General features: G+C 39.0%; 1 protein-coding gene across 1 annotated transcript in view; it reads left to right on the forward strand.

Annotated features, from left to right (window-relative positions):
• The window catches only part of UNC13C (unc-13 homolog C (C. elegans)), a 557,952-nt gene that overhangs the window by 541,156 nt on the left and 6,085 nt on the right, over positions 1 to 10,711 (forward strand). The window contains exon 30 of the mRNA XM_005882381.2: positions 10,370 to 10,462. Coding sequence (XP_005882443.1) covers positions 10,370 to 10,462 — 93 coding nt within the window. The remainder of the gene's footprint in view (positions 1 to 10,369; positions 10,463 to 10,711) is intronic.

The following is a 10,711-nucleotide window of genomic DNA, read 5'->3' on the forward strand; positions in this document are numbered from 1 at the left end:
ATTGACCCTGCCTTGAGTGTGACAGGGGGCGGTGCCCCAACCCCCCAATTGGCCCTACCCTGAGCGTGAGTGAGGGTGGCATCGCAACCTCCCGATCCGCCTTGCTCTGTGCATGACAGGGGGTGGCGCCCCAACTCCCCAATCGGCCCTGCTCTGAGCCCAACCAGGGGCTGCACCTAGGGATTGGGCCTGCCCTCTGCCACTCGGGAGCAGGCCTAAGCCAGCAGGTCATTACCTCCCGAGGGGTCCCAGACTGCGAGAGGGCACAGGCCAGGCTGAGGGACCCCCTCTCCCCCCCGAGTGCACAAATTTTTGTGCACCGGGCCTCTAGTATTTTAATAAACAACAACAACCACAATAATATGAAAGATTGTCTCTGTGCCAGGTACTTTTAATAAGTCCCTTGCAGGTAAAATTTATTTAATCTTTACAATATTTGAATGAGTCCAGTACTACTATTATTCCTATTTTACCATGGAAATAGAGAGAGACTAAGTAACTTACCCAATGTCACTGTGCTTACTATGTGGTGGAGCCTGAATTCAAATCTATACAATATGGCTTAGAGATTGAGCTCTTACCTTCTGTGCACACTGCCTCATGATTATGGTGCATCTCCAAAACTTAGTTCCCAATTAACATTAGTTATCTACCAGCTTTTTCTGTTGTTGATATTGTTTTTAAATTTAACATTGCAACTCTTTTAATCTTGGTGTAACTTCGCAATGCAATAAAGGTTAATCAGTAGGAAAAAATCACAGCAATACATGATGAGACATAATATTATTAAATGCCAAAATGAGTGTTATGAACAAGAACACAGAAGTGGCTCCAAGTGACAGTGAACAATGGGGACTAGAGTGCCTGGGAAAGCTATGTAAAGATGGCAGAGCTTGGAAGGGGGCAGTATATGAAAGGAAGGCTAGTGGAAAGGGATATTGTTGAGTGCATGAGAGAGACATTTGATTGTCCTTAATGGAGGAAGATTTTAAAGCCAAAAGTTACTCAAGGAATTTGAAATTTCCCCTCAAAGCAACAGGCATTAAAAGGAGTAACAGGATGGAATATTTAACTTTGGAAGCTTGGTCCTGCTAAGTTATATAAAATATAATGAAAGTATATGAAAGCAAAGTGAACTCTTGGAATGTAACAGATATCCACATAATGAGAAGGTCTTAAACAAAAGAGTAGAATGTTGAATTAGAGAGTGAATCAAACTATGTAAAGAATAATGGGCAAGATTTGTTCACTGGTTGGGATTAACAGGTAAAGCAGAGGAAAAGCTCTGTGTGGTTTTCAACGACTTGAGCGTGGCTAGCAGAATGGTTTGAACAAGGTTGGAAATGGGGAAGTTGAAAACTGGAGGTTTGAGAACACCATAAGTTAATTTTTTGACTTGTTGTGGTTAAGCTAAGATGAAAATACTAAGCAAGAATATCTGCTAGACTATTAGAAATGGGGGTCAATATAAAGATTAGGATAAGGACTAGAAACATAGATTTAAAAATTAATAGAATTGAGATGAGAGATGTCACTATAAAACCTAGGAAAGGAGTATTGAGGAGAAATCTAAGGATTAATATTGGGGGATGTCACAAAACAAAAAGCTGAAAGAAATGAGGAGGCTACAAAGACAGAAGAAGAGCAATTCATGAATACTTAGTATCCTTCAATTTATTTGTATCATCTTCAACCTCCTTGGTTAAATTTATTGCTAAGTATTTTATTCTCTATTTTAAATATATTTTTATTGATTTCAGAGAGGAACGGAGATGGAGAGAGACATAGAAACATCAATGAGAGAGAATTATTGGTTGGCTGCCTCCTGCATGCTCCACACTCAGGATCGAGCCAGCAACCCGGGCATGTATCCTGGCCAGGAATCAAATCGATTCTGGTTCATAGGTCAACACTCAGCTACTGAGCCACACCTGCTGGGCAGTATTTTATTCTCTTCGATGCTATGGCAAATGGAATTGTTTCTTAATTTCTCTTTCTGAAAGCTTGTTGTTAGAGTGCAGAAAAACAGCAGATTTTTACCGACTGACTTTGTACCCAGCAACTTTACTGACTTTGTCTATTAATTCTAACAGTTTTTTTGAAGGAGTTTTTAGGGTTTTCATGCCATCCAAAAACATGACAGCTTCACTTTGTCCTTTCCAATTTGTAAGCCTTTATTTCTTTTTCTTGCCTGATTGTTCTTTTTAGGACTTCCAATAGCATGTTGAATAAAAGTAGCAAGAGTAGGCATCCTTGTCTTATTCCTAATCTTAAGGAAAAAATTATCAGCTTTTCAGTATTGAGTAGGATGTTTTCTTAATTTCTCTTTCTGATAGTTTGTTATTGGTATGTAAACATGCAATCAATTTCTGAATATTAATTTTGTATCCTACTTTGATGAGTTCATTTATTAATTCTAATAGTTTTTTGGTAGAATCTTTGGAGTTCTCTGTATAGATATCATCCACAAATAGTAACAGTTTTCTTTCTTACTTCCTAATTTGTGTGCCTTTTATTTCTTCTTTGCTGCCTAATTGCTGTGACTAGGACTTCCAATGCTATTAAATAGAAGTGGGCATCCTTATCCTGTTTCTGATCTTGAGCAAAAAGCTTTGAGCTTTCCACCATTGAGTATGATCTTAGAAATGGGCTTGTGATATATGGCCCTTTTTAAAATATAAGGACTCACACATATGTAATACCCTTTGTAATACTTTAAGCAATAAAAAAATAAATAAATAAATATAAATAAATAAAAGTAAAAAAAATAAAAGAAAAATAAAATAAAATATAAGGACTCTTTTTTAAAAAATTTAAGAGAAATAATTTTTTAAAATTATGTATTGGCTTCAGGTATACAGCTTAGTGGTTGGGCAGTCATATATTTTACATAGTGTTTCCCTTGATATTTCCAGTACTGCAACTGGCACCATACATAGTTATCACAATATTGTTGACTATATTTCCTATGCTTCATTTACCTCCCCATAACTATATTGCAACTACCGATTTGTGCTTCTTAGTCCCTTATACAGCCTTTATTATGTTGAGGTATGTTCTGTCTCTATGGACTTTGTTGAGAGTTTTTATCATAAATGGATGTTGAATTTTTTCAAATGGTATCTTTATATCTATTGAAATGATCATATGATTTTTATCTTTTATTATGTTAATGTGGTGTATCACATTGATTGGCAGATGTTTAACCATCTTTGCTTCCTTTAACCATTGTTGCATCCTTAGAATAAATCCCACTTAAGCATGTGTATTAACTTCTTACTGTATTGTTGAATTTGGTTTGTTACTATCTTGTTGAATATTTTTGCATCTATGTCTATCAGGGATATTGGTCTGTAACATTTTTTTTTGTTTTTGTCTGGTTTTTGTATCAGGACAATGCTGGCCTTGTAAAATAAGTTTGGGAGCATTCCCTCCTCCTCAATTTTTTTGGAAAATTTTGAGCAGTATTGGTTTTAAGTCTTCTATAAATGTCTGGTAGAATTTACCAGTGAAGCCATTTGGTCCCAAGGGTGGGAGGGTGGATTACTGATTCAATATCTTTACTAGTAATTGTTCTATTCAGATATTATTTGTCTTCATTATTCAGTCTTGGAAGATTGTATGTTTCAAGGAATTTATCCCTTTCCTCTAAGTTGTCCAACTTGTTGGCATAGAATTGCTCATAGTAGTCTATGATCCTTTGTATTTCTTTGGTCAGGTGCGTGGGGACCCTATTGTTCCTGCTTGCTCCCTTTGTTCAGAGGCAAAAGACTCCAGGCAATGTGATCAGCAGCTAGACCTGCCTGTCCTTTCAAAGTGGAGGGGGACATAATGGCACTGGAGAGTTTGCACAGCTCCCTGAGGGCTTCCCCCCCTTTTCTATTCCGTCTCTTTTTTGATGTCAGAAGCTGTTCATTCAATGCTCTGTTGTCTCATGGGAGTAATTGCTACCTATATACATGTATATTTGATTTTACTCATGGGAGGAGGCGAGTTCTCCATATTCCTATTCTCCAGCATCTTGGACCTCCTCTTCTCTTAGTTGAAGTTCTCACTGTGTCCATCTGTTCTCCTGAGCTTGGTGAGCATCTTTAACACCATTACTTTGAACTTTATTTGCTGGGGGAAGTAGGGTGTAAATTACTTATCATTGTTTCAGTATCTCGTTTTTTTATTTGGAACATATTTCTTTTTCCCCTTATTTTGCTTAACTTTCTATGATTGTTTCTATGTATTAGCTCTCCCTTTCAGTTTTGAAGGAGTAGCCCTGCACAGGGGATAAAACGCAATGCTTAATCTTGCCCTAGTTCTCAGTTGTCTCTTGAACAATCTGTTTCAAGTCACGGGGCCTAGAAATGCAATCCGCCTGGCCACACCTGCTGGTTTTGGTGGGGCTGCAGGAGCAGGTCATGGTGGGTAGAGCCAAGCCGGCTGCTCACCCACTGTCTCTGGCGAATGCAGCATGGCAGACTGCAGCTGCGTGCCTGCAGCCTCAGGAGGGGCTGTTCCTGGGAGCAAAGCATGGGAGCTGGCTGCTCACTCACCCCCATTAGCAAATTAGAGGAAAACTGCAAAAGTGGCCCCCGCTAGTGCTGGCGCTAGCAATGCAGAAGGAAAGCACAGAAATGACTCCTGCCAGCACCTGCATCCCTAGAAAGAGTCTCAAAACACTTCCACCCCTCCGGAAGAAGCTGTAAAGTTAGCAAATAATCTCTTTCACATATGATCTAGGCTCTCTTCCAACTGCTGCCTTTGTGCTGAGTCCCAAGGTGAGTGAGTGTGTGTGTGAGCCCTTGAAGAGCAGAATCTCTGTTCCCTACAGCCCTGTAACTCCAGGTTGTAAGCTCAGTTGGCCTGTTGGTTTTCAGAGTCACATGTTTTGCTTTGGGAGTTTGTCTCTCTGGTGCAGGTCCCCGATATGGGAGACGCCTTGCTCCTCGGAAAGAAGGGAGCTGTGTTTTGGGGTTTTTTTCTGTTTGGCGGTATTTGTGGAGATTTTCGGATCCCTCCCCATTGTGGGTTACTGTGCCAGGGATGGTATTTTTGGCGAAAATGTGCCTCTGCCTTTCCTACCCATTTCAATGTGGCCCTTTTATCCTCTGTTGTGTGTGAACTGAATAGATCACCAACAGACTCTGAAAGAAGTGCTGTGATTAGTAACTGATGATACATATCTGTTGTTTACATAGTGACTTGTGGACTAAAATACTGGTAGCAATGTTTTGATTTTATGCAATGACACACATTTAATGTACCATGATGACTGAACTTTGAATGTCTGGTTGGGAGACAGGCATTATTGAACTGAACAGTGGGAATTGGAATCCAGGCATATCACTTATACAAATACCATGCAACGTGAGGGCAGCTTGCATAATTAATCAACAAATAAATACAAATCGGTCATTTAATATATATCAGAAGAATATTACAAGTTTATTACATGAATTAGCAGTAAGTATGGATTAATAGAAGTTTCCTGATTATAGAAGGTAGTTAGGAAGAAAAAAATCTGCATAATTAACTGCAAAATAAGGCATACCATGGTGCTAGGAGTGGTATAACTCCAGGCCATGAAAGCAGAAACCTGGCATTTTTTAAAGTGACAATTATGAATAGCATGACTATTAGGCAATAATTGCAACAATAATAAACTCTTTTAACCAGTTGTTTTACTCTATTTCTTTCCTAATTCCACAGTTTCAGGGTGTGTCACATTAAGCAGTCAGTTCTCCAGACTCTTTGCCTGGATTGAGCAGTAAGTTTCACAGTTTGTGTTAGAAAAGAAAATGTGCATTTGAGAGTCTGGGAAATGTTTCCACCCAGGAGGTTTCACAACAGTGTTCAGGCACTGCTGAGTGCCTAGGTGGGATTTTTAATGTTTTTTCCTCCCAATGCAACAGTCCATGTTTCTGTAGAAAGCGCACGCACAGGATGTACAGGTGGAAGACCACAGAACAGCAATTTGTGAAAGAGGAACACTTACCTCTGTGCATTGAAAGAGCACCTTGTAAAAGGTTTTAGATACTTTAGCTGTTAGTTGTTTGAAAACAGCACAGGATATTTCATCCATAACCAAAGACACCAAACAGCAACTCACCTATTTCCCTAATTAGAATTTTACATTTTCTACCATAGCAATCTCTCCAATTTAATCACAACACAACTAAAGCCTTTACATTACCTTGGCAATTGGAAACTCGGGTGAAGGAATAACACCCAGTGAGTGCTTTGGTGGAAGGCTTTCTCCTTTAAAATTAATATCAAGTGCTGGCCTGACCATTTTTTATGGCTACACTAGCAGAAACCAGCCATTGCTACCTTCCTGCTTGTAGTAACACATGATGCTCACCCATAAAAGTTTTAACCGCAAACCCAAGCACTGAGCAGGCTCTGAACCTTAGTATAACGCCAGAGGCAATTATGCAACCTGCACGCATTTTCAGAGATGCTGGAGGCCTTTTATCAGATTCATGGTTAATGAACGTTTTTAATAGAAGGGAGCAGTTTTCCCTCTTAGATATTTGAGGGCTCTAAAAATCTGCCATCATTATTCTACTGAACCCAGAAAAGTTTTGGGAATCCTGAATTTGTTAGGAAGAACTCCAGTCACTCCAGAGTGGTCCTCTTGCCGTCTTTGACCCCGGTAACCACAATATCCATGGATTTTAAACCATTTTTATATGTGGGCATTATGCATGAATGTTCAAGGGGTTTTATAACTTTGAAACATTGTGTTATTAATTATTGAATTCTAATAAACTTGGATTCGTTTGCTGGGCTGTTGTTACATAGGAAGGTAGAAAATAGCGTACATTTTTTTAAATTAGCTATTTTTATTTTTTGTATATTTTTATTGACTTCAGAGAGGAAGGGAGAGGGGGAGAGATAGAAACATCAATGATGAGAGAGAATCATTGATCAGCTGTCTCCTGCACGCCCCACACAGGGGATCAAGCCTGCACCCAGATATGTGCCCTGGCCGGGAATCAAACAGTGACCTCCTGGTTCATAGGTTGATGCTCAGCCCCTGAGCCACGCCAGTCGGGAAAAATTAGCTATTTTTATTCTCACCACAAAGCTGTCAGGTTGGTGCTACAAAAATAAGAAAATCAAGGTTTGTGGAGTTTTCATTACCCCTTAATAAGTGACTGAGACCATATTCATCAGAGCAGTCAATTCCATTGCCCAGGGTTTTCGTACTATGTCATAGTATTGAGGAAATCAAGAACATAATTGCAGATTATTTATAGAATTTTAAAAAATTATTTTATGGCAGAGGAACTTAGACAGGGCTTCCTAGGCTAATAGACAAAGAATTTTCCAAACCTGTGGTTTGTCTTGATGAAAATATGAAGTAAGTTTTGAAGAATCAGGCTAAAGATAGCAGCATGGCCAGCTGTGCAGATGAAGTAGAAAATAATCGAAAGCTTCCTAATGAAGGACTGGACTGCAGGACTTGATTCATGGAATAATGAGATGCAAATATTAGGCTTTCCAGAGAGAATGGGATGATCGGAGTAATCCATACTTTACACAAATGAATTTTTTTTCTAAAAATAAATCTGACTATGCCACCCATAGCCAAAAATTTAAGAGCCTTCTCAGCAGCTCTAAGATAATGTCTGAAGATTTTTAAGTTATATTCAAGGTACCACCAATATGCTCCATCCACACTGAACTACTTGCAGTTTGCAGGACACACCGTTCTGTTTTATTCATCCACACGTGTGCTATTTCTTCTGCTTCCTTGTTTAAAAGATGAATTCTAACTCAATTTTAAAGAGCCTCCTTACGCATTTTCTCCTTTCTGAAACCTATAATGATAAAAGTTGCTGCCCTTCCCCGCAAAAGATTGGCTCATTATTCCATAAAACCTAAGAGTATTGAGAAAATACTAGGAGCATTTTCATTCAAGTTATGAGCAAATCACAGATGTCAACTCTATAAACTAAGGATTCAGCAGACAAATGGCACATCCAATTTAAGATTTTTGATAGGATTTAATACATATACACGAAGGTATGAACAGGACATAAAAAAGACAGAAGGAAGAGGAAACTAACCTCCCTTAAACAACAGTAACAAGGGAAGAAAAAGCAGTAGAATAGGAAAGGCTGTCTCTTGGCAAGGAGCCCATTTTCTACTGCATAGACACCTCCCCCACTGATATCACAGCCCAGGTCCCTGCCATATCAGTGACTTGCACAATTATCAAGTCATTCCAGTGTTTAAGACCTCATCCTGGTCACCTTACATCTTTAATCTCTTACTGGATTCACGGTCCCTTCTCTCTCTGCAAGCAGACAAAAATGGGAAAAGGAGAAGGAAGGCATCGGCTTCTCTCATGTGAACCTTTCCTCTCCCTCCTGGTGGTAGGTTCCCTGGCGTTGGGAAGGAAGAAAAGAGAGGAACAAGACCAATGACTCTTTATTTATACGTCAGTGGTGAACATTGCTGGTCGTTGAGTAGTGTTACAGCTCTTCCAGTTTATTGTTTTGGGGGAACTAGAAGCTTGTGAAGCTGGCGGTGTGAGACTCATTTCCAAATAGCAACTGGAGCATGGATGGATTCTTCCAAACTCAAGCCTGGGCTACTCATTCCCACTGCACTTCAGCTGGTACTGGCATGCTACGAGCTTCGAGCTGCCTGCCTCCTTGCCCCATCTGTGCAATCCATGACAAGGCCACAGTCCATGATCACATCTTCCCTCTCTTGTTCCCAATTCTGGCACTTCAAGCCCATCCAGGAACCATCTCCCATACTTTTTAGCAACCATAAATTTAAGGAGTTGGTCCCTGGCCCCCTGTCTGGCTAATTGTCCCTCACTCAACCATGCTCAGGTCATATTGTCTGCTAAGTAAGCAGCCAATCCAAAAGTGAAATGCCCATCTTTCTGGCACTTCCAGAGTTTAGGAGTATTTCTTTTGGATTTTCTTTGCCTCACCTCCGGAAAAGGGGACATTTCCCCTCTTCCTTTCCCCAGGAGCAAAGAATAGTCCCTTTACTAATGCCTGAGTGATCACTTTCTATCTTTTAATTCTTTTATTATCGAGGGAGAGGGGTCCTGGTGATGAACTGGCTCTTATCAGCAGGTCCTATGGAGAGGTTCAGGCCTCAAACTAGCAATTATCTGAGATTAGAAACCAAAGGTTTCTTAGAATCATCTATTTTCAGATTCAATTATTAGCCATTTATTTTAGAAAAGTACATTTCTTGTTGATCTTCTATATTGCATATAAAAGTGTAAATTGTTAAAATCTCTCTGGGGCAAAATTAAAATTGACAAATAAATTTTACTTCTAAGAATTATACTATAGATAAACTTATAATTATTATAGTTTGTTCATAATAACAAAGGATTGGAAACAACTGAAATATGGTTAAATTATGATATGTTCATATAATAGATCAATGGCCAAACATTAAATATTTTACTGTTTTGATTATTATAAACAATGGCTCAGTAATTTATTTATTTTTAATCCTCACCCAGGGATATTTCTTTCCCATTTATTTTTAGAGAGAGCAGGAAGGAAGAAGGAGGAGAGAGAGAGAGCGTAAGAGCAACATTGATATGAGAGAGACATATTGATTGCATTGGCCGCCTGACGAATGCACCCCTACGAACCTTCAATGTTCAGGCTGACACTCCAACCACTGAACAACACTGACCAGGGCTCAGTAATTTATTTTTAAGCAAATGCTCTTTGAACCTTTACTTTGTAGTTAGTGCTGTGATATTCCAGGCTACATTAAAGAATGAGAGATAACTATATTTTTTTGGGGGGGGGTGAAAAATATAAAGGATAGTTAGGGTATATGGAGAGAGAGAGAGAGAGAGAGAGAGAAGTTGGTGTTATTATCCCTGTTTTACAAATGAGCCAATTGAGATGTGAGAATACAGCAAATTCTTATCACAGAACCAGAAGTAGCATAACCATGATTTAAATACGAGTTAATCTGACCCCAAATCACAGGTACTTTTCAATACAACATGCTTAACACTTGACTAACTTTTATGCCATCAGCAGACCTTATCACACTATACTGTAGATATATGTTGGTCTCCCATGGCCTACTGTGGGCTTCATGAGGGCAGGTGCTCTACAGCCATCTTCCTGTAATAGTAACACAATATCTAAGGATCATATGAAATTTTAACTCCTTGAGTAAATATGATTATATCCAATTCTCAAACCTGCACAGCAAATTGAATTTGGTGAACATATATCAATGTTATGTGCTATTAATAAAAAGAACCATTCAATTCCAGGAAGAAACACTTTCAAGTCCCTTATGCGGATAATGTAGATGTCCGTTATTAAGTATCTGAAAGTTCAGGCCCTAAGCTTCTGCTTACTTGCAGGTCGCTCCTCCAAAGATTCAGTGGGTCAGATATCTGTTCATGTGGACATCACCACCACCCCAGGAACTGGAGAGCATAAAGTCACTGTGAAAGGTACATTTTGGATCCAGATAGGCCAAGCAGCTCATCAGACTTTAATGTCTGCAAAATTAATATTAAAATGTCATTTTTATCTGTGTTTGAATATGTGTATTAAATTATTTTAGGGGTTTAGAATGTCTTCCTGAACCGGAATTTTTATTTAAAAACAAATATATGCCACAGATAATTAACGTATGTAATTTGAAATATTTAAATACATTGGTGATTACATTTCAAAACTGTATATTTTCTCTGTGGTTA

The sequence above is a fragment of the Myotis brandtii genome, unplaced genomic scaffold (genome assembly GCF_000412655.1).
Source record: "Myotis brandtii unplaced genomic scaffold, ASM41265v1 scaffold709, whole genome shotgun sequence".
Lineage (NCBI taxonomy): Eukaryota > Metazoa > Chordata > Mammalia > Chiroptera > Vespertilionidae > Myotis > Myotis brandtii.